The sequence below is a fragment of the Poecile atricapillus genome, chromosome 14, assembly GCF_030490865.1.
Source record: "Poecile atricapillus isolate bPoeAtr1 chromosome 14, bPoeAtr1.hap1, whole genome shotgun sequence".
Lineage (NCBI taxonomy): Eukaryota > Metazoa > Chordata > Aves > Passeriformes > Paridae > Poecile > Poecile atricapillus.
Genome location: NC_081262.1, coordinates 860,325 through 883,992, shown reverse-complemented (window position 1 = coordinate 883,992; position 23,668 = coordinate 860,325). Strand labels below are relative to the sequence as shown.

The 23,668-nt window shown below is 42.9% G+C and overlaps 1 protein-coding gene across 19 annotated transcripts in view; it reads left to right on the top strand.

Annotated features, from left to right (window-relative positions):
- MAPK8IP3 (mitogen-activated protein kinase 8 interacting protein 3) overlaps window positions 1-23,668 on the top strand; it is a 77,015-nt gene that overhangs the window by 24,912 nt on the left and 28,435 nt on the right. For 12 of the 19 annotated variants that reach the window (XM_058849359.1, XM_058849357.1, XM_058849356.1 and 9 more), the window contains exons 4-10: window positions 97-188; window positions 1,966-1,989; window positions 5,948-5,999; window positions 11,088-11,337; window positions 14,038-14,140; window positions 17,128-17,246; window positions 22,226-22,237. In XM_058849359.1, coding sequence (XP_058705342.1) covers window positions 97-188; window positions 1,966-1,989; window positions 5,948-5,999; window positions 11,088-11,337; window positions 14,038-14,140; window positions 17,128-17,246; window positions 22,226-22,237 — 652 coding nt within the window. Of the gene's footprint in view, window positions 1-96; window positions 189-1,965; window positions 1,990-5,947; window positions 6,000-8,575; window positions 8,705-9,769; window positions 10,003-11,087; window positions 11,338-14,037; window positions 14,141-17,127; window positions 17,247-22,225; window positions 22,238-23,668 lie in introns of those variants that run through there. The other 7 variants (XM_058849365.1, XM_058849347.1, XM_058849360.1 and 4 more) reach the window with 5 other exon arrangements.

The following is a 23,668-nucleotide window of genomic DNA, read 5'->3' as shown; positions in this document are numbered from 1 at the left end:
GAATTGGAAATGGATGCCATAGAAAATTAAACAAAAGTAGAAAAGGAGCCTTTTCTTCTCATCTGTTTGCCTCACGGATTTTTTTTCTCCTCACAGATGATCCAGACCTATGTGGAACATATCGAGCGATCTAAGATGCAGCAAGTTGGGGGAAATAACCAAACTGAGAGCAGTGTACCTGGGAGGAGGTAGGGCCATGACCTCTCCATGTAACAGGTGTCTCCTGGGAGCTTACATGCTGAGTGTGCATGTTTGAGAGGAGAAAACAGAGCAGGACCTTTCCCTGGGGACACAGATTGTAGCTGAAGCTCTCATTTAACAGGTTCTGGGTGAGCTGTGGGTACTTGATGGTGAGGGGCTTTGTGTGCTGTTTCATAAAGGCACAGCTTTATCATGCTATTGATGGGGCCTCTGGAAAACACATTTGTTTTCTTAGGTGGTGTGTAAAAGTTTATCTGTAAAACGGATGGAGGTGTCAAATAAAGTGTTTTTGTGTGTACATGTCTTTGTATGTGGGATAGGCAGCAAAACCATAGCAATTAAATATATTAGCCGCTACAGGATATTTTCACCTGTTCTTTCAGAGGAAGCTTTCCGTCAGTCACCAAAGATCCTGCTTGCATCCAGGAAATGGATTTTCCTCCCTTCCTGCAGTGTTTGGGTTCTGACTAGAAATAGATTGTCTAAAATATAGGAATCAAATGAGAAAAACAAAAAAAAGCTAGATGTCAGTTTTCCTAGGCAGAAGAGACAGGCATGAGGGGTGTAGAAAGGTTGAGAGGACATGGTATAAAAAGAACCAGTAGTTTGTAGGTGCTCATCTGTTCATAAAATCTCCACACTATTTTTCTTCCTTCTCTTCTATCCCTCACAGTCTGGATATCCAGAGTTAGCTCCCAGAACATGACCTGATCCTAGTGTTAGAGAAGGAATGGAGTAAGTCTGTTAGGCTTGTTTCTCTCCCAGCTTACGCTTCTGGAAGTAAGAATATATCTGTGGAAGTGCTTACACAGTAAAATCTAAAAGTACTGTAGGCAAAAGCAAATTTAGGGCATCTCTCTTTTAAGTGGTGGGTCCTGTGTGCACCTGCCAACTCTGAGTCATAGAATCATAGAATATCCTGAGTTGAAAGGGATCATCGAAGTCCCACTCCTGAGATGAACTGCATAGTAGAAATAATTTTTAATTTTTTCCTTTCTTAAAAGCTTAAAAGCTTTTCCTTCCCTAGCTCTCAAATAAAATTATATGAATTATAGCTTTATGTTAACATTCCATGAAAGAGCTGCCCACTGAAAAGTGTTGCTGGTTGTATCTACAAGACTGCCAGTCTCAGTGGTGAAGGGCAAAGTTTTCATCAAGAATTGCCTTTTTATGTCAGAGAAGTTAGTCTTTTACCCTTTAAGTGTGGCATATTGCTAGTGTCCTTGGAGAGAAACACTGTCTGTGAAAAGCCTGTGATGGGACTGTGATCCAAGTGTGTAGGAACTACCAGTGGGAAATGGGAGTTTTTCTTCAGTCTCCAGCTTTACACTGTTTGCGTGTGTGTGTGTAGCTCTCTGTTGTGCTTGTGCACAAGCACCTGGGGCAGGTGTGTTTTGATGTCATTGCACTGCTGGAGGGAGGAGGGATGAACACCAGTGTTTGTGGATCACCCAGTGCACTGGGTGGGGGGACAGGTATAATTTCTCATGACCTATGAAACAAATTTGGGTGCATTTATTTAAAATAAATGGGACTAGGGAGAAGTTTTAGCAGCAACATTTGTGGAGGTGGTGTGTATCAATAGCCATCCAAGAGGTGTAATGAGTTTGTACCCACTTCCACATGGTGTGAGTTGCAGTGCATGTGTACCTTATGTCTGTGGTGGGTTGCATGTTTGCATTGCATTTGCTCTCTAATGGTTGTTCTTTTTGTCTCGCTTTTTGTGGGATTGCTGCTGTTTCGCTGTTATGTTTGTCACTGCAGTCATCGCCAGTCCTGGAGGAAAAGGTAAATCCTATTGCTGCACCTGAACTTCATTAATCCAAGTGTTGGAGGTTGCTGTGGAGTGGTTACAGTGTGATGCTAGGAATGTACTGTACTGACATATTTGCTCTCTGTGTCTACTGACACCTGTGCTGGACTTGCTGGTTCAGGGGTGCAGCAGGACCCATGGAGCTGGGATAATACAGCAGGGAGAAGCTTGTGCATGCACATGCAGAAGACACACAAGTTTGGTTCCAAAACAGGATCAAATGTCTGGGATGGGCTGTTTACACTTCACATCCCATAATGTTTTAAAAAGTCAGGAATAATAGACCTATAGAATCATAGAAAATCCTGAGTTGGAAGGGGTCCATAAGGATTTTCAAATCCATCTCCGTCCCTGCAATCCCATCCTGTGCCTGAGAGTGGTATCCAAATGCTCCTGGAGCTCTGGCAGCGTTGGGGCTGTGACCATTCCCTGGGGAGCTTGTTCAGTGTTCACCACACTCTGGGGGAAGAATTTTTACCTGAAATTCAGCCTAAAACTCCCCTGACACATCTTGATGCAATTCCCTGAGGTTCCAAGAAATTTATTCTGTTTTACCATACTCTAGAGAACAAGCCATGCCTGGTTTCTGAGTGGAGAAGAACAGGTGTCAGTGTCAGTAGGTTTCCAAAGGCACTTTGGCTGATGGTTGTGCAGGGAATGCTGTGCCCAGAGCCTTCAAAGAGAGTAGTTCTACTCTTTAAATTCTGAAAAACTGTAGTTTTGTTATGTTTTATAAACTTCAGGGTATTGCTTGAAGAACATCCTAATCCCAGGTTTTGGCTACTGCAAACCTTTATTGAATAGAGAGTGTGCTATTCACCTTGTAACTCAAGGTGGAACTAACAAGTGAAATGTTAAAACTCACCCTGGGTGAGTCCTGGAATGATTTGGGTATATGAGGGCAACTGCAGCAAAATTTAGACAAGCCCTGAGGACACTTTAAATTTATTTGCATTTAAATTTGGTAGCCAACTCCAGGACTGCAAAACTAGAGTTAGCTCTTCAGCAGTGTTTGCTCTTTACCCTTTCCTGGGAGGTTTTGAAGAGGCTTGAAGGTGTTTCCAAAGAAACTCAGCAAGGAAATTTCCTAACAGTCTTTGCTAAAATTCCTTTCTGAAGATTCTACAGCTTCTGATGCTACAGAGACTGTGTACCTCTGTCTCTTTAATAGGGACTGTGAAATTCACACATTTCCTCTCCATTCAGTGGCTCCTGTATTTCCTTGTGTGTTAAGTGTGTATGTGTTTGCATATCAACAAAAAAGAAAAGGGGAAAGTATAATTTAATGTCTTTCAGCATACTTTTGGGGCAGCTCTTACGTCTCAGTGTTGTCAGTGAGTTATATCAAGTCATTCCAGCATAGTCACTAAGATATTCTGGCTGCACCACTGGTTTGACAAGGACTGTTCTGCAGTTACAGGAATCTTTCTCCTTCTCCCTACACCTGTGGAAGCAAGACTCTCTTACACTATCATTCAGTCCTGAAGAAAAGGAAAGATACAATGGTTAAAGCATCTCAAAAAATGACCCAATTTTGTTTTCTCCATAAAAAAGAGAGATTTTTTTGGAAGTCGACTCTTAGGGACCCTTGGAATATTTCTTTATCAGTAAAACTAGGAATTTTCTGATTTTGTGGCATAAAGTGGCTCTGATTTCTACTTTTGAATCCCTTCATAATCTCTTACACATAATTAACTGTACTTTCTGTGGTGCTTGTATCAATGCCAGGGTGAAGATTTCCTAGGAGAGGAAACATTTGCCTAGTACGTTATTTAGAAACTTTTGTAGAAACTTAAAACCCACCTGTTAGAAACTTTCAGGGTCTTGGAATGATAGCAGTGAGATAAAGAGAGTAGAGAGGCAGAGGTAATTGTCCCTTGGCATCATGACCTAGTAGGAGCAGATATAAGTGGCAGGTTACAGTCGTAAATTGGGATTTAGGCAAACAGCGGTGGAATGTTTTCACTAAACCTTCAACAGTTATTGAAGTCACAAGCCTTTTGTAATGGAAAGAAAAAGCTACAAGGAAACTGACAATTTCTATCACATAGGAGTCTGGACTTGAATCTGTGGAGAATGTAGAATCATTAAGGTTGGAAAAGACCTCCAATATCATCAAGTCCAACCTTTAATTGGATACCCTCATGCCCACTAAATCATATCTCAAAGTACCGCATCCACACACCTTTTGAATGCTTCCAAGAATTGTGACTCCACTACTGTCCTGGGCAGCCTGCTTCCATGCTTAACCACTGTTTCAGTGAAGAAATTTTCTGCAATATCCAATCTGAACCTACCTTGGTGCAACTTGAGGATATTTCCTCTTGTCCTATTGCTTGTTACCTGTGAGAAGGTTAATAATGATCAGTGATCTGTGTTCCTCCAACACCCAGTTGCATGCCTCCTTTCTAAGAGGGTATGTGTATGAAACTTCCATGTATGAGTCTAGTATCTTAAGGAGGGGATTTTAATGCAGATTTCTAGGAAAAGTGCATCCCAAGCAGGCCACACTGGAAACACCTTTCTGTCATATCTTGCCTATCCAAGACAGGCCACAGGAGGCCTTTTTGCCTATTCGAGGTAGGCACTGATGCAGCAGTGCAGCATGATGTGGTGGCTGGGCAGTGCTGGGAGTGACTTCGAAGGTTGGGCGTTGTGGTTTTTCTCAGCAAATATCGTCTCCTCTGCTGGACACTCCATCTCTCTATTTTCTAAAAGAGCTGGCTGGTGTACCATCCCCTATATTAGTGTGTTTGTTCTGTCCCAGAGGCCCTGTAGCAGTTGCTTGCCATGGTCACAGGTGGGGTGTCTGTGCTTGTTTCCGAGCCTGGGCATGACACCCAATGCTGATGATCATTACAGACAGGCACATGGAGGTCTGCTGTTACTAACAGCGTGCTACAGAATGGCAGGTTTCATCACACCCCCACAATTAAGCAGAAATGCTGTGCAGGAGTAGGTGAAGTATGATTGAGTCCGAGTGTAGGTGCACATCACACGGAGAATCAATTTAGTTCAGCTCTGCAGGGACTGGAGGCAATTAGAGATACTCTGAACCATTTTCTGGGTTCAGCAAGCTGCTGCCACAGCCTTTCCACCTCCACTGCTTGCTCTAGATTTTCTCCCACTGAAGCTTGATCTCAAAATCTGTGCCAGCTTTTGTTTGGAATCAAACCTGCAGCTAGTGAGTCACCTGCAGTTGCCAGAAAGGAGAGCATGAACAGAGCATACTTAGAGACACCTAGCAATATGCATGATGCATTAATTTTTATCTTTGTTTTTTGAGAGTGAGTTGTGAGTACGTTGTAATATGGACATGGAGAGAGATCAAAGAGTATAAATACTCTCTTTCATGCTTAAAATTGGAAGTGATCTAACCCCTCTGGTTCCTGTTGTTGAAGCTCACCAGATTTGGGGTGGAATGTCGTAAGTTTAATGTAGATGACACTTAAAAGCTTTCTTCTTCACCCTGTGATGACATCTCTAGAAGCTATGGAGCTTTTACTTTTTTGCTGTGAGAACTGTTTTCCGTTGGTTATTTTCCTTGTACCTTTATTTCTCAGAAGAAGCACTGACTTAAATTGGCTGGTGGTTCCCTGCACTTTCATGATCCTCCAAATTTCTCATACTGATTGAGCAGTCAGTTGAATCTGTTATGGCCACTGACCACCTCCCTATTAAAGTTTCCCCAGGAGGAGGTATTACTCTATCAGTAAGACCATGGGACAGAGCAGCCAGCACCAAGGAAGTGTGGGAGTTGGGAGTTCAGACAGCTGCCACTTGAGGGTAACAGCTGCAGTCCAGTTAATAGTAACTAGTATTTCACATACTAGTAACTAGTATTTCACATACACTAGCATGCTATTTGTTTTCTATCAGAACCTTGTACATTGCTAACACACTTCCCTCTCTCTCTCCTGTTTGTCTCTTTAGCAGGAAGGAACGTCCTAACTCCCTCAATGTCTTCCCCCTCGCTGATGGCATGGTACGTGGGCAGATAGGGGCCAAGATCATCCCAACACTGGACCACTGGCACCTGAGTGACCTCGGCCAGCTGCAGTCCAACTCCAGCTACAAGGTTTTCTAGACCATCACAGAGCAAGGGTTTCCCACTCTCTCGCTGTCGATAACGTCTCACATTTTCATTAAGCTAGAGACAATCTGTGTCCGTAACCCTTTGCAGCCTCTCCCTATGTATTTGCTCCCATAGTAGCTGTGCTGAAGGTGGGAGGATATTCTTCTGCAGATCTGGCATATGGTGCAGGAAGGATTTGACGCAGCTCCTCATGCTGCTTTTCTCAGGGATAATCTCCTTTACTTGGCTGGCCCCAAGTTGAGAGGGATGTGTGTGAAAGGAGTTAGGGATTGAGTGAAGAGAAATCCTTCACTTCTTAATGGTTTATTTGGAAGAGGGCATGGTGGAACCTGTCCCTTCTCTCCACTTCGGTTAGAGCAATGGTTCTGCAACTCAACTGGGGCCAGGCATTCGGTTGCACTTGCCCATAAGTGTTTGTCATTTTTGACTGATCTCCTGGCCTTCCTGTCTTCACTTTAAAGGGCTCCCTTGCTATTCTGTCTGGATGCCTAAGTCTTGCACTGCGCTTAAAGGTCTTGTGTTCCTCCTATGCCTAGTCACTGCTCTAGACTTGCACTGTCTACTTTCAGTACATCTGTCACTGTTACTGCTCTGCCTTCTGCATCAGGTTTTCCAAAATCCTCACAGCATTGCAGCAGCACTGGAGCAGTTCATGCTGCCTGACGCATCTTGTGCTCTGCTCTGCCATTCAGAGGTCTCCACTCTGCTATTTGGAGATTGGTCTGAGCCCCAAGGCCCAAGTGGTGTGCTCTGAGCTGACAGCTCACTGCAGCTATTTACAGATTAGGCTATGCATGCTACAGTGCATTTCCCATGATCTATACTTGTAGATTTTGCAAAGTCTTTGTGCTTAGGATCCCACCAAATTCTCCTCTTTAAATGATTTTCCACAAATGCCTGGTGACAGGTCTGAGAGACTCTGGTTTCTCTGCTGAGCACAGCTCAGTGTGTCCACTGGTATCTCAGAGATTTTCTGCTCTACTTCAAAAGTGTCTGATTAAATTTAGCTTCACTCTGCTTGGAATTTGTAGACCATCAGCTGTTTTATGTGTCACATGTAAGGACTGGTCTCCTTTTGAAAAGTTGTGAATCACTGATCCTGTAAACTACATTGAGGCAGTAAAGGCGAACAGGAGATTAAGAAAAAGAAATCCCCAGCTTGTTGTACCCCTTCTGTATGTCTCCAGATTCCATGAATGGGCTTTCATGTGAGGCAATCTACAGCAGTGGCCTTGATGCATAGACAAATTCACTATTTACTCAGAAAAAAAAGCAGCAAGTTAATTTTTTTAACACTATGTCTGTAAAACAGCCAGGCCTAGCACAGCACAAATGTCAGCAGTTTGTCAGCTCTCTGCCATTGTGGAATTTGGAAATCCAAAATATCTTTGCCTGCTGGCAAAAGATGGGGGGTTGGAATCCAGTCCTTATTGTAGTGTTAGAGGCACAGAATTTTGGGAAATGTAGCAACTTGCAGAATGCCATTGACATCCTGCAGCTGTTCCTTGAAAGCTCTGCCTGAAATTACAGAATAGCAGTGCCACACTGTACAATAACATAATAACGGATGGCGGAAATGAGGACAGAGCATTAATGTATTTCTTCGTACTGGTGCTGTGCCAAGACAACCAAAATGTACAGAGCCCAGCCCACCTCTGGAATCAGTTATTCCTCAGGCTCTCCAGACAGTGCTGCACACCTTGGCATGAACAGACCTTCCAATGATCAGGCTGGGCAGTGGGGGTTAGTTTTTAGAGAAGAGCTGGGTGGACACTGTAGTTAGATCCATCTTCCACAGCCTTGCTAAGGTCTAATTCTTTAAGTAGTCCCACTGAGAACTTGCATAAGAAGTAACCCAGCATCTGCATTTCAGGGGAATGCAGCAGCAACTCAGATAAATGGGAAGCTTTGGTGGCCAAGTTCAGCTCCGAGTGGAATGCTGGGATAAAGGAGGCTAGATGGTACAGTGGACCTGAGGAGCTTGTGCTGTGGAAGACTTGGATGGGTAGTCTGTTACGGAGAATTTCCTGAGTATGGAACAAATTAATGAATAATTAAAGGATGTAATTGACTGACTTGCTAGTTTGAAATGGAGATTTTCCTCCCACAAGTTTCTTGAACACTCTGTGACTGAAATACTGTTTCTTAAATTCTCTGTATGACTGACTTCTCAGAGGTGTGGCTCATGCATCCCTTACCTCTTCTTCAGAGCTCTGGTATTTTGCTGATGTCACTCACAGATGACTCACTTTCCCAGTATGTACCTGACTATTCTCTCTAGTTTTCCTTCTTCATGGCACCATGCTGTGCTTCCATTTTAAGTGTCCTTGTTTACTTTTTATTACTGTTTTCTATTTTAGTTGCTGTCATTATTTTATTTTTGCATTCAGTTGTACATTTATTTTATACAGTGTTTTGGAGATAAAAGTCCTTAACATTTTTGTTTTTATGTACTATGCTTTCAGTGTTATAACCATACAATTGTGGCTTCTCATGGTGACATATGACTGCTATGAATGTTGGGCCTTTACAATGCATTTTGGAGGTCACTACTACACAGTTGATGTTTAGGAGGTTGACAGGTATGACTGTAGGTAAGTGGTGGCTGTGGAGATTATTCTTTGGGTGAGCTATGGGTTTTGGAGAATGCCTCCTTTGCTGGAGAGAAGAGCTGTACTCTTAGTGCAATATTTAGCATTAACAGAGCACTCAGACAATAGAAGGAAGATACCAGCTTCTGGGCTGCGAAGAGGGATACATTGGTAGTATATACATTTGGGAGGAATTTTCCAATGCAGGCTGGAAGGTCAGTAGATTATGTTTTCTAGGTAAATACAAAATTCACATCTATAACTTAAGAGTAGTGAAAGACCGGGGTAATTACTTATTCACGTGTTCAGGTTAAGAGGCAGGTTATGTCAATAAACAAGAAGTTACAGGATATTGCTGATGCAAATATCACCCTATAGACACTGATGATCAAGGGCTTTTAGATGACATCTGGTTCATAAGAACAAGGAATGACAAGTGGAGTCGACCCATCTGGGTGTCTCTTACATGCCTAAGATGCTCCTGAACTTCAGTTATTTTCATAGACTTAGAGTGGATCCAAGAACATCCCTGAATTCTTTCATCCAGCAGCAGTTTTGTTTGAGGAAAGAAGTTTTATGGTTGCACTTCACACTTGATACTCTTTGTCCCTTTGTACATCTGAAAGCACAGAAGACAAACTGCAGCTGAAGTAGTCCAAAGCTTACTGGAGCCTATTTATTATCAAAAATCCCATTTGATTCTTTTTTTTCTTTACATGGTAGGAAAGTAGCTCTTAAGTCAGGAATATGAAGTAGAGGTGGGAAGTGTGGTTTCCACATGTAGCAACCTAAATGCAAAATTCTCATCTCAGTCTTGCTGCTAAAACCAGCATATGTGCAGGGAGATGGTTTGGATACTCATGTGAGAATGTGGGTACTGTTTGGACTGACAATGCAGAAAATATACAAAATGTGGATTGCATTTAATGGTAGTGCCATTTACAAAAACGTGAGTTTCCAATATAAATGCACAGATGCAGTGTAAACCCTTTGACTTCCACGGGGTAGTGTGCACCATGGCATTGTAAGATAAGTATACAGAGGCCAGTCTAATTAAAGGAAGATCTTAATAAAATTCCAGATTTAACAAAAATAAGGCTGCAAAGGGTTAAGTCACCATTTTTTTTTCAGTCTTCCCCTTCATCCCATATTGGATTTTATGGTCATGTTGTGAAGCTGTTATTAGAACAAGAAAATGAGACTTGCAGATGAGCAGAGTGAAATGGTGTCACAGCTCCAAGGTTGGGGGGCTCAGAGTAGCCTCTGAGCAGAACCAGGATCTCTCTAGTACTTCCACAGAGGTGAGAGGCTAGTGATGAAGATGAAAGCTGGGTCTGAATGTGCAGATGCCGCTGCACCCAATTGCAATTCACTGTTGTGTATAACTCTCAGCATTAATTATGTCACCTCCCAGCAGGCAGTAGTTAGAGCGGGCTGCCCTTAAGACTGGGGAGGTCTCATTTGGGTCTGAGAGAGATCATTCCTTATCTGACTGAAGCAGTACTGCCTTAATTCACAAACACAGGTCACAGAGTAAGACCCTGACCAAGTCTTAAAGCCTCACTGTTCCTCAGGAGGTGATGGTACAAGAAGCGGGGCTGTAATGTCTCTTAGAACCATGAGCCATTTTGCACATTCCATACTGATAATCCATCTTCTGTGTTCATTTCTCACCTTTCTGAATTATTGGGTATTGTCATCCTGCCATTTGGAAGTGGGAGACCACACCTGTTTCTGCTGTATTCTCAAGCTGGACCCATGCCTGCCTAGCTCTGCATAAGGTGGTTTGGGGACATAGGTCTCCTGTGTCAGACATGCCATAGCATCCCAGATCAGTGTCCACTCTGCTTCTGCAGTTTAGTGACATAACCATTTTGCTGTTTTCTCATCCAGGTGTGTTGGTGGCTTACAGTAATGATATCAGCCAAGACTTCTAAGAGTGGGTTCCAATCCTTCCCAAGCGATATCCATATTGCCTTCCAGCCTTGGGAAACACTGGCCTAGTTTGCTGCAAGTGCCAAAGCCCTTCAGCTTTCACTGTAGTCAGTGTGAGCAAGCTACAGGTGCTTTTCACCTGTGATAAGGCCACCTTCTTGAGATCACATACCAGTGTGATTTGTGAAGACCAGTATTCAGTAGTGAAGGAGGAAGGTTATAGCCCTTTCCACAGGTGGGATTTACTTGTTGAGTTCAGCACGAGAACTCACTGTTTCACTGTGGTGGTAGTACCTGGTGTCACCGGCAAACAATGGGACAAGTAACTGGTACAGTGAGCAAGAACCATGCTCATAATGCTTTAAGGCAGCCATACACCAGCAAATGGGACTTACTGAAATGTATAATTGTGCTTTTCCCTTTCTGTTCTTCTGCCCTGGAATTGCCACAGTGCCCTCAAGACGAAATGTCTGAATCTGGGCAGTCCTCGGCAGCTGCCACGCCAAGCACCACGGGAACCAAGTCCAACACTCCCACATCATCTGTGCCCTCTGCCGCTGTCACCCCTCTGAACGAGAGCATCCAGCCCATCGGCGAGTACACCAATGGCACCACCAAGAGCAATAAGAGGGCACGAGAAAAGCGGAACAGCCGGAACATGGAAGTCCAGGTCACACAGGAGATGAGGAATGTCAGCATAGGTATGGCAGCTGGAGCTCAGGTACTTGGTCACTAACATCATTGAATTCCCAGTGCTTGTGTCTCTCTGTTACAGAGAGAGGCTGGGCGACTGCACTGTAAGCGTAGAATTTTAGGAAGCCTGACTTCGAAAGGTACATGAATGAGACAGGGTTAATTGGATGTTAGCAGTTTTCTGCATAGCAAATTTTTGAAAACATCAGTTATATGAGTAATTTTACAAATTCACAGGATGGGAACAGATTATGGAGTTCAGTTCCCTACAGTGGCATGTATTCTTGTCACGGAACCTCTTTCATGAGTGCTCAAGTCACGTCTTAGGCTCAGCTTTTGGGAAGCTGTTTCTGGACCTCATCAGTATGACAGTTAAAAGCTTATATTTAGTTTTCTGTGTGGATTTATTCATAAGTATTTTATATCCAGTTGTTCAAATGCCAAATTTGTCAGTGAGATTAAATAATTATTTTCCTTCTGTGCTGTTATCCCACACTGTGATTTGCTTAGAAGAATTGTATCCAGCTGTTTCTCTCAGCTAAGTGAGCTGATTTTTTTATCCTCTTCCTCAAATAAGAGCACTCCCAAATCTGTGGAAGTTACAGTTGTTTTCTCTCCATTTTCCAGAGTACTTTAGTAATTTGAATTCGTGATTTCTTCTCAGGGAAGCCATCATCTAAGCTTTAGCACTAGGCTGTTAAACAAATAAATGATGTAATAACATGATAAAAGGCCCTTTAGCTGTGCCCGTGTAGTGTCTGAGCAGATCTACCCTGGATTGTGAGACTTGCAGTGGCCACCAGAAATGAGAAGTGATCTGTTTTACAGATCTTAAAATGAACTTAATTATGAACTTAAAATACAAAAGGACTGTAAGATTTTCTTAAAGATTTTTGTTAAAATTTTTTATTAGAATAATCTGCAGGAGCACAGAGGTAAACATAGGTCTCTGAGGATGGCATCTGAACCAGGTGATCTTCTGTTTCCCAAGTTACTCCTTGGGAAGCAGAAGTTATAACTAAGTTATTACTGAAGCAGAAGTTCCTCTGCTAACATTCACAAGCTGGTTCCTAACAAATTAAGACCAGAAACCAACATACAACGTCTTTTGCTGTAGCACTAAATGAGAACTGCCATAACTGAGTCCCAGTCTGTATTTTCCTGAGGGGGTCCTCAGGGTCACAGATGTCCATCTGTCAGAGACTAGGATAGTTGTCCATTGGAGCATATGGGTTGTGCACAGCCTGCTGTTAGATTGTGGTATGGCTGTGATCCTGGCCAAGGCAAGACCATGAAACACTTGTAGCAGGAAAGCTAAGCATGGATGCCAGTTGTTTGGATGCTCTGTAAATACCCTGATTTTTACAGTTGCTGCTTTACAAGCTCATCTGCTATCAACAGTTTTCTTGGGTCAAAGTCATCTCTTTCTCGTATGTGTGCAATTGTGAAGTGGAAGCTTTTTTTTTATTTTTGTGGAAATGTGATATTGTGGAATTTGCTCAAAGCAGAGAGTTATGGCTTCTTTATGTGCTTTGCATATTCAACCTTTCAGCTATTTTTCACCCCTAATGCAAAATCAATTCTCCATGCTTAGAAGTAATGCACGAACTTGAATTTTAATAATGTATTTTATGCATCTGTATTTAAAATGTCTGTCAGTGATGCACATGCCTTAGAGCTGAGCTGCCAAAAGTGGTACTCAGAGATATTTGCAGAAAAGTGTCCCAGCTTGGTAAAATAAAGCTGAGGAAGCCTGTGTTTATATTAGGCCTGCTGGGTGTGGATGCCTGCTTTGGCAACAGATCCACATCATACTTTGTTTTCCAGCCTGGATTTGCTGCCAGCTGGTGCACAGTGCCGGTCTGAAAGAAATTAACACTTCAGTTGTCACGGACTTTGTATATTTGGTTACTGAGATCGCCTAGAAAGGTCAAAAATGTCACATCTAAGTTCATTGAGGGACTAATGTAATTCACAAATTAGCTCATTAATCCTTCAGGAATTCTTTGTTTGAACAGGCACTGTGTTCATGTTGCTTGTTCAGAATAGCTACAAGTCTGAGCTTTTGAAGAGTTTGGTATTCAATAAATAGGACTTGACAAGAGGAAGAAATTCTTTATTCTTTAAATATTGGCTTCAGGCTGTAGATTACACACAAACCAGACTTCATTTATCAATTTTGAAGTCAAGTTTCACTGTAATGGGTATCTAAGCCAGTGTAGACTTGAGAATTTGTATTGAAAACCTGATTCTATTAAAACTAAATAATGCCAGTTCCTAACAATAGTAATTTCTATAAAGCTATACAGAAAAGCACTGTGTTGCCTTCAATCTCAGTTAATCCTGAGTTATTCATTCTGAATATTCTGAATCCTGAATTTCTAATTGGAAGATAAAAGGGGAGTTTTGGAATTTATTTTCAATGGATAATAATGGATAAAATATTTCTGCTTATCCCATTTTAGTGAGTATTCAGGGCAATGACTTAAGTGATGCTCTGGAATGGGGTTGGGAAGGGGGATACTTATGGTGTTCCTGCTCTGGAATTGAGAGACCACCTTCAACCACTTTCTGTTCTGATTTTAAGACTTTGAGCATGACACCACGAAATTTTCAAACCTCAATATTCAAACCTGTAAATGTCCCTTCAAGAAATACCATTCTCTGAAAGTCCTGATCCTGTACATGATATGTACTGTCTTACCTAGGGATGGGCAGCAGCGATGAGTGGTCCGATGTCCAGGACATAATTGATTCTACCCCAGAGCTGGATATGTGTCAGGACCCCCGTCTGGAACGCACGGGTAGCAGGTACTGATCATGACTTTTCCCTGTGTGATGTCACTTGGTTTCATGAGGAGTGAAGAGTGGGTGCTCTGGCTCATAGTGAGCTTACATTACAGCTGTTGAAGACAGTCCATATACTCTGCTTAGTATCAGAGGTTCTGACCTGCTTTGTGTTCTCCAAAAGGCAGATGCCTGCTGGTGATCTGCAGGATATGTACAGCTGACCCAGGACTGGGCTTGTTTGTCTTACTGATCCTGGAGTTTGGAGGGATGGTGGAGCAGCAGAAGGTTTAAGAAAAGCAAAGAGAACATGGGCTTAAGCAGTCAGGAAGATGGAAAAGGTGCATTTGTCTAGTAAGAGCTCAGTTCTGAATTCCATTTTACAATGTCAAGTTCTAATTTTTTCAAGTATTCGAGGAGTAGAGGCAGGGCTGTCCCCCAAGGGAGGACAAACAGAGGTAACCTCAGCAATCCCAATCTCACAGGCTCTGGGCAGGGAGGCTCAGATCACTGGTATTGAGCCCTGTCAACAGCCCCAGACAAGACAAGGGTGTGAATTCGGTCCCAGTGCTAGCCATGAGCAGCAGGAGACAGGACTGAAGACAAATTCATATTAGCAAAGAACTGAAAGCATAGGCCTGAGTTCAAAGAGAGCCCTAGGACCAGTGGGTAGGTGCAGTTTCCAGGCAAGGCTGATCAGAGCAATTGTGACACACTGAGGAGTGGTTACAAATCCTCAACAGAGTTTTCAGAAGAATCATCAGACTTTTTCTAAACTACTCCTCTGCTCTAGTCCCTACCCATCACCCATTTTGTTCTAAATAGGAGCCTTCCTAGAGGCTATTAATTTTGGCACCACATGTCTTTGAGACATAGGTACTTTGATTTGTTTTTACTGAAGTTTACCTTTTAGCCTTGTCCAGTGGGTAATTTGGCACTGTATCAGCAAAAGACCCCACCAAAATCTTACAGATATGCAGAAAATACAGTATCCTGCCAAAGTGAAGGCAAGATTATCTGATGGTCCCAGTCTGGACTGGATTTGCTCACCCTGTTGAGAACTCACACTAAGAAAGGGTATGAGCAGCAATAACAACCTGCATTTCTCAACTGGTCAGGCACACACGGTTAAGCTCCCCTTGGGACATATAGGATGCTTGGACTATTTTTAGGGTCGGGAGTAATCTAGGGAGTTGAAACTGCTCTGTGTGGGGAAGACAAAAGTGACTGATGAGATCTGATAAAAAATTGGTCACATTCAAGGGAAAGAAGGAAATAGAGAGGATTGATGCACCAGAGCTCTTTAGGCAGGAATCCCTGCTCCAAGCGGTGAGACTGAGAGCTACAGGAGATATAGCCTGACTTGGACTGCTGACAGTGTGTGTGCTGCTCTGAAAGCAGAGTGCTTTCATGATACATATAGCTCTGAATGCTGAACAGGAAATTTCAGTCTGAATTAGGTCTCCAGGTCAGACTGAGTACTGGTTTCTCTTGTAATTTGTGCTGATTGTCAGACTGTGTGAATTGATTCATTTGCAGTGCCATCACAGCACCATTTGTAGCACCTCAGTGCTCTCAGTGTCTGGGGAGATGGAATTTTTCTGTAATTGAAAAACAATTTCTTTTCCTCTTCTTTGCAGTGGGCTGTAGCTGCATTATCGGGGCAGCTACTACACTCCATTTGTAATCATGAAGATTATTTATGTGATAGTGAAGCCATACAACTTGAGATCATCTCAGTTGGTTCTGACCTTTCTGATAGATTGCTGGAGAAATTGCACAGCTGCTGTTCATGTTGGTTGATGTCACTCATACAAGGCAGGGCACTGCAAAGTATTTATAACCCACATTAAGACAATTTTTTAGAGTAGACAGCCACAATCCTAGAGGTTGCCTTGCCTGCACATCCTGTAACAGCTGTTTTCTGCTTTGAGCCATGAGGCTGTCAAGAAATACAAGATTCTTGTTGATATCAAAAACACTGAGAGGTGGAAATGTGCTGTCAAATGATAAGACCAAAAACTATTAACTTTGATTTATCTTTAATGACATACATTTGGGGACATGTAAAGAAGCATTTCAATTCATAGGCTTACCCAAAGGGAAAACGGACCCTTCAGTCTGATTGCACTTACTGGTTGGCTGGGTAAAAAAGGCCATTTCTATTTTCAGCACTGAATTTCTTATCTGGTCTTACTATTGTCTGAGGTTTCTGTCTAGATTGATAGGAGCATAGGAACCCTTGCAGAATCTGAAAGGTCAAAGCTGAGCTCTTCTGTGAGTTGAAATTTTTCTGTGAAACATTAAATAGTCCTTAACTTGTGTGACTTCAAAGTAAATCATGTGGGTGAGCTTTGAGGTTGTGCATGGATAGGTGTGTCCTCAGCACAAGAAACACGTGAAGGTGATGGAGCAAGTCCAGAGGAGGCCATGGACATGCTCCAAGGGCTGAAGCCCCTCTGCTCTGGAGAGCTGGGGGTGTTCAGCCTGGAGAAGAGGAGGTTCCAGGAAGACCTCAGAGCCCCTTCCAGGGTCCAAAGGGGCTTCAGGAGAGCTGGACTTTGGACAGGGGCCTGGACGTAAAGGACAAGGGGGAATGACTTCCCACTGCCAGGGGAAGGGTTAAAAGATATCGGGGAAAAAGCAGGTTGCCCGGAGAAACTGGCTGCCCCTGGATCCCTGGAAGTGTCCAAGGCCAGGTTGGATGGGGCTTGGAGCAACCTGGGATAGTGGAAGGTGTCCCTGCCCATGGCAGGGGGTTGAAACAAGGTGGTCTCTAAGGTTCCTTCCAACCCAAATCATCCCATGATTCTACTATTTGGGGAATAACGCATGCTATTTTTTTTTACTTTGTGTGTTCCCTGATTCAGCCAATGATGAACAGATGGAATGTGCTTTCAGCGTTTTGATTGCAACAGTCTGAAATGCTCAGTATTTCGAAGATAAATTTTTGAGCTTAAATGTTGCCAAGTAACAAGATTCCTTCTGTTTTTTTTTTCTTCCAACAACAGCCCAACACAGGGGATTGTGAACAAAGCATTTGGCATCAACACGGACTCCCTGTACCATGAACTTTCCACAGCGGGGTCTGAGGTCATTGGAGATGTTGATGAAGGAGCAGATCTGCTAGGTAAAACCTTGTTAGAACCATTCTGTTTTCTCTGGTACAATGACACTATATTAAACATCTGGAAACATTTAAATTCTCTTTTTCTTTCAGAACTTGGATGTTTAGCTTTTTTAAGAATGCATGGAAATTGAGACACATGTGACAGAAGCATGTACCTGCAGTACAGTAATGATTAATCTAAGCTGTTAGGTAACTTTTATTTGTCTTTAGTGCATAAGTTATTTTTCTACAGGATTCTCCCACACAAGTAATTTGAAGACAAAATTTGCTTCTTCTGCTTCTGGCCAAAAATTCCTCCCCCAGTAATTTTATATTCAGAGTAAAAAATTCGTTTGAAATTTGTAAGAAAGTAACACATTTGCTTTAGTTTTTGATGTTTAAATGATGTGGAAATATTATGGTCTTTAATGCAGTATTTACTGCTTTACAGTCAGCCTAAGTGATGTAATAATTCACTTTTTAAGCAGGTTTTGAAGGTGTTTGTAATACTTGTAGCCAGGATGTGTTCTGTGTTCCTGGCTGGGACTCTGCAGCAGTCAGAGAAGCAGCTTTGCCTCTGAGCCCTCTCCATACTTTTTCTATTGGATTCCTGAGTATCTAAGTCTTGTTTTTTGACAGAATTTAAGCATGTTCGTAATTCCTGCTGTTTTCCTGCATCAGGACACTACAAGTGGTCTTTGAATACTCAGATGATGTGGGCAGCTGATAGAGTTTGTAGCAGTGTAGCTCATTTTCCATGTTACTGCTTGCTTGAAGGAGCTTTGGGATCCATGAGAACTTCAGAAACAATGTGTTAATGTGTACTTAGTGGCAAGAGATCTGATCTGAAATCGAACATTTATCTTCTGGTGATTACTGATACAGATCTGCTTATGGATAATTTTGTAAATTTGGTTTTGTGTATGTGTCCAGAACAGAATGAACTGAAGTATGTCACAGACTTGTAGCAGCTCACCTTTGCCCAAATTAGGAAGGTATCAGCTTTGATATGTCTTGGATCAGGACCCTTAAGAAGCATATGTTTCTGCAGGGGAGGGTGGATTTTGCCCTTTTAAACAAAAAATTAACCTTGAAGATGTGGACTGAAATCTGGAAAGGAGTACTTCTTGTTTGACGAAAGACAAATATCTGTGAAATTGTACTATTATAGCCAATAGTGTGATTGGAATTAAGAGCATGAACTAGACCATCATGAGAATGCTTGCAGTAGCTTTTTGATATGAGTAGGTTTGGATTGTTTTTTTTTAAAATCATACTAGCCCTGCAGCATGTATGAGAGCCTTCATGCCATTGCCTAAAGCATAAAATAATTTATTGTTTCACCTTCAACTCAAGATTGCCAGAAGAAAAACTATCTGCAGAAGACTCAGGATGAACACACAGGCTTTCTCTGCCTGCAGTGGGAGGCAATCTGTGCAAATATTTACAAAATTAAGAATTTTGAAGGAAAAGCAAGATTTCTGGGTTTGAGAATCCCCTAGATGCTGGTAGCCATTTGCAGAAGGGCTGGAGCTCCTGCTTAAAGGGAAGCTTGACAGTAGGAACTACATGTGATGGTTAAAGCTGTGGAATGAATTTTGGTTAGACAGCTCTATACATTATCAGGAGCTCTCTTCCTATCGGAATCAAAACACTAAAACCATGGATAATCTTGCTATTGAGTATCTCTTTCTTGGTCCTTGTGTCCACTCCTTCCTTATCAAGGAGTGGTGGGTTGATTCTGTGTCTCTGTCTGCTAATCACTGTGCCAACTGCTGCTTTCCTTCTCCCCCCACAATGGCTGGGGTATCAAGTATTATTGGCTTGGAAGAGTTACTGTTCTGGAAAATGACTTGCTTGGTGTGTGAACGTCTTCAGACAGTGTACTTCCCACTTTGGAAGCCTGCCTTCTGGAAATCCACTTCGCCTTGGGATGACCCTGTGATCACCCTGTGTTCTTACTGACCCAGTGATCAGCAAGAAATGCACACTGTTGTTTTAAAAGGCCCACAGCTTTTTGTTGCCCAAATCTTGCATGGTTGTTCACTACAGTCTCAGATGAAGTCAAAGGTGCTTCACCTCTTCCTGCTAGAAGGCTGCACAAAGGCTTCGGTGTGATGAGATGTCTGTTGTTTGGGAGCTACAGCTTGCAATAGAAGTGTACAAAGACTTTGTTGAACAGTGCCCATGTAAGTGTTGAACCCTGAAGATCACAGTGTAATTTCTGAAGACCATAGCATGGCTTACGAGGAGGACATTTCTATGCTGGGACCATTTTCTGGCACAGCACCAGAACCCTTTTGGGCGATCCCATGGTGAGTCAGCAAAATAGGAAAGCTGGTTCCTTTTCAAACTTGGGAGATGGACTGTGGTGAAATCAGGTAGTTCTGTGCCTTTTTTTTGTGATAAACATTGATCTAATTAATCCTTTTGCTGAGTTTTGGCCATTGACTGGCACATATGAGTGTTTTTAAAATGAAAACACACATTGCTGGTTGTCCAAAGGGAGGAAGTGCAGAGAGATCTCAGGGCTTGTGTCTGTCAACAAGAAATGAGACTGGAATTTTTTTTTTGGCTTTTCACAACAGAAGGCACAAAAGAAAGTCTGGTAAAGATAGAAGCAAAGGGTTAGATCTCAGGGCTGAAAAAAATCTGTCAACATAATCCAAAATTTTGTCTTTTTTGTTAGGTAGAATGTTCTCTCTTTGTACTGTACTTTTGAGTCTGGAGAGACACAGAGGAAATGGTGCTTTATGAGCATCATGTTTATAAAAGCATTATGTAAGAAACAAGCTGAAAGAGTTCTCTCTTGGTCTTATTTGGAGCTCACTTCTTTCTGTAAATCAAATTAATGAATGACTCTAAGGTCGCTTAAGTGAAGACTTACTACTTCCTCCAGTCTCTGAAAACTTGGCAGTCATTCTGTAATTTATTTTGGTCTCGGTTTCTTAAAGAAAGAAAAATCTCATTAAAGAAGACTTTAAAAACAGGACTTACTGAAATTACCCTTGAGCAGTGGCTGACAGGCAAGTCTGATTCTGGAATGAAAAATCCCATTTATTCCTGTGTCCTGGTTTAGGGCAAATTTGGGAGAAAACCTTCAATGGGCCTCCCCCCAGGAAGCAAACCCACGTGGCCTTTTTCTCCCACCCCCCAACCAGTTCGGGAAGAGATTTCTCTGAGAGAAGTGGAAAAAGCCTGTTTATTTCACAGGCACAGCATTACCCAGCACAAGAATGAACGATATCAAATTACAAAACCTCTCGCCGTTCCGAAGAGATGACAAACTTCAGAGGGTCTCTTTCCTGTGGGTGTTCGCTCTGTTATCAGTCCCTCTGGCGCTGGAAAATGGAAAATGCTGGGCTCCCGGTAGTCCACGGGTGCAAGCTCCCGGTGCTCCCCTGAGTCCCCAGTCCAGGGCAGGTTCGATTCGTTTCAGAAAAGGGAAAGAGAACAGTCCAGGAAGACCTCTCTGCTCCGGCTCGTTGGAAAGCCAAGGCGATCTGTGTCGTGTTGTCTGTCTGTGCTGTAGTCAAAACTCCCGATGCAGGGGGAGCAAGTACAGTCTCTGATAACAGACTCAGTGCTTCTTTTCCACTCACTTTTAGTCTCAGATGAAATTTTAAGAATACAAAACTGGTGTCTGGGTTCGGTGGACGAATGGGGATACAATTTAACATCATAATCAACCCAGGACATCCTGGTACATAATTGGCATTCTTCATGTTTTACTATTTTGAATAAAACCCACAAAACATGTGGGTTTCCTCCTGCCTCTAATACTGCTTTACATACATGGGTTTGTATAGGAAGTACTCTAGAGAAAAATGTGGAGTGAGAACAATTATTTACTAGTGGGAATAGAGGACCAAATTCCCTTATTTCTTCTACAGACTTAGGAGCACTAGTTGTCTATTTTCCTGCATGTTCAGTTGTTAATCACAGGTGATCCTGGATAGGCTCCTGCTCTCCCATCTCCCCTTTTCTCAGCTCCCCCTTCTACCAGATCCCACTTCCTGCTCTTCCCTATCCCAAGAGTTTCCATCAAACCATCACAGCAGTTCGGGTGTACTCAGTGGACAGGTCCTTTTATTGAGGGTGGTGGGCTGATTGCCCAAAGAGGCTGTGGCTGCCCCATCCCTGGGAGTGTCCAAGGCAAGGTTAGAGGGGGCTTGAAGCAACCTGGGATAATGAAAGGTGTCCTTGCCCATGGCAGGGGGTAAAACTGTGTATGATCATTCCAATGTAGACCATTCTGTGATTCAGGTTTAGGATAATCAACTATATTTGCTTTGGAAATGAAAGAACAAGGGGTCTATGATCATTCCAATGTAGACCATTCTGTGATTCAGGTTTAGGATAATCAACTATATTTGCTTTGGAAATGAAAGAACAAGGGGTCTATGGTAAAGACAGAAATGCAGCCTTATTACTGGTAAGTTTATATACAGTGTTGTGTACAGAAATTGTAATGAGATTATCAAACTAAGTTCCAGTGCTACACTGTACAAAAAAAAAGGTTTTACATGCAACCAGTTGTCTTTTGCAGACTGAAGTGTCACTGGAGAGCAGAGTTATTGTCAGAGGATCCAGCTGTTAAAATCACAAGGGGAGGGGAAGTGAGAGGTAGTGGGAATGAGCTGTTCTGAATTTAGTGGTAGATGACTAAATAAAGACAAAAAAAGGTTAACCCAGTTGAGGAAGATCTGATTGCCTCGCATCCACATCTAGAAATCTGGGGATAGATAGCTGAGGTGTATGTTTGCAGTTGTACCACAGGTTACTTTTCCTTGGTTGGTTTTTCTGTCCTATATGTAGAGTCATGCCATCAGCAGCTATGGCAGGTCCTGTCCTTACTATTTCATGCCTTTTGACATTGAAATGGCTGAATCATTGTTAATTTTTTTTGAACAAGATTTTGTTGGTTTCAGTCACTGATGGATCCTTTTTCACTTCCTTTTTCCCTTGTCTCTCTGTGCTTCGCTGGACATGGCGCATAGGGGAGTTCTCAGGTGTGTATCTCCTGCTCAGTTCCCCTTGTTTCCTTTTTTCTAGTTGAGGTTGGATGATGTGGTATACACGTGTGATACTCCCCTGCTCTTGTCCAAACACAGCTGGCTTTGCAGACTTCTCCCACCTTGCCTTGCTTGGTTGCCTCACACTGGTGGGTCCCTGCAGCAGGAGGTCCCTGCTCTGCTCACATTCCTGCTGCCTCTCAACCCACTTTCTTTTGAGTGGCTGCGGGCAGGTTTGCTCCACAGTGTCAAACTAGCCTGTCACTTGACGTCTCAGGAGTCAAGGGACTTTTTCTGCCAGGAAGGATACTGCAGAGGTTGGGTGGGCACAGACTGAGTGAGGGTCCCACTGTCCTCTCCATGGCCTGTGCTGTGAAGAGTCCCTCCATGTACCAGTGGCTGTGGGGGGTTACCTGGTGCAAACCAACCCCCTAGAGGTACTGTGGCAGTGACATTAAAGACACTTTTGTGATGGGTTAGAGTGGCAAAGCTCTGTCTTTGGTGAAAACTTTGCCTTTTTATCTCAGGAGCTGGGTGATGGCTCTGTCCTTTGTTGGAGGAAGCTTGCTGCCCTAGGGCCATGCTCTGCCCATCAGGTTTGCACCTGCTTGTAAAATACACTTGGGCCCTGATGCAATTTCAGTTGAAGTCAAGGGGATCGCTCTTGATTACAGTGCAAACGGGGTAAAAATTGCCCTGTAGTAAAGATGGAGACCTGGCAGCTGCGATGGCACCAACAAGCTGTGCCATTTCCCTATGCCCAGCACTGCTCAGTGTGGGCTCTGTAATGATACCAAGAAAGGGATGGAATCATCCCTTCTTTTAATTCAGACTGGTTTTACTGTAAGCCACATTTTTTGTGAACATTCCTCAGAAAACCTCCCACTGAAGTTCAGTTGAAGTTTGTTGCAGTGTGGAGGTGCATTTTGTCCTTTTTAGGCCAGATGAAAGTTTTGATACTCAGCCCCACTTTTGTTTTTTTTTTCTTCTGCTACTGTTCTTCCTTCACCCTATTCATCATGTCTATTGACCTGCCTTTGTTGTGGTGATGGGAAACTCAAGGATGAGTTTATAGGGAAGATGGTGAAGATGAAGGATGCAGATCAAGGTCATCTCAAGCTTACCCTGACATCTGTTGTGATAGAACAAGGGGTGATGGTTTTAAACAAAAGAGGAGAGATTTAGATTAGATAAAATAATTTATTTTTTTTGCAATTAGGGTGGTAAGGCCCTGGCCCAGGTTGCCCAGAGAAGCTGTGGCTGCTTCATCCCTGGGAGTGTTCAAGGCCAGGTTAGATGGGGCTTAGAGAAACATCGTCTAGTGGGAGGGAATAGCAGGGACTGGAAATGGATGAGTTTTCAATGTCTCTTTCAACCCAAACTGTTCTGTGACACTCTGAGGTAAAGTCCCTGTTAGGTCAAGCTGCA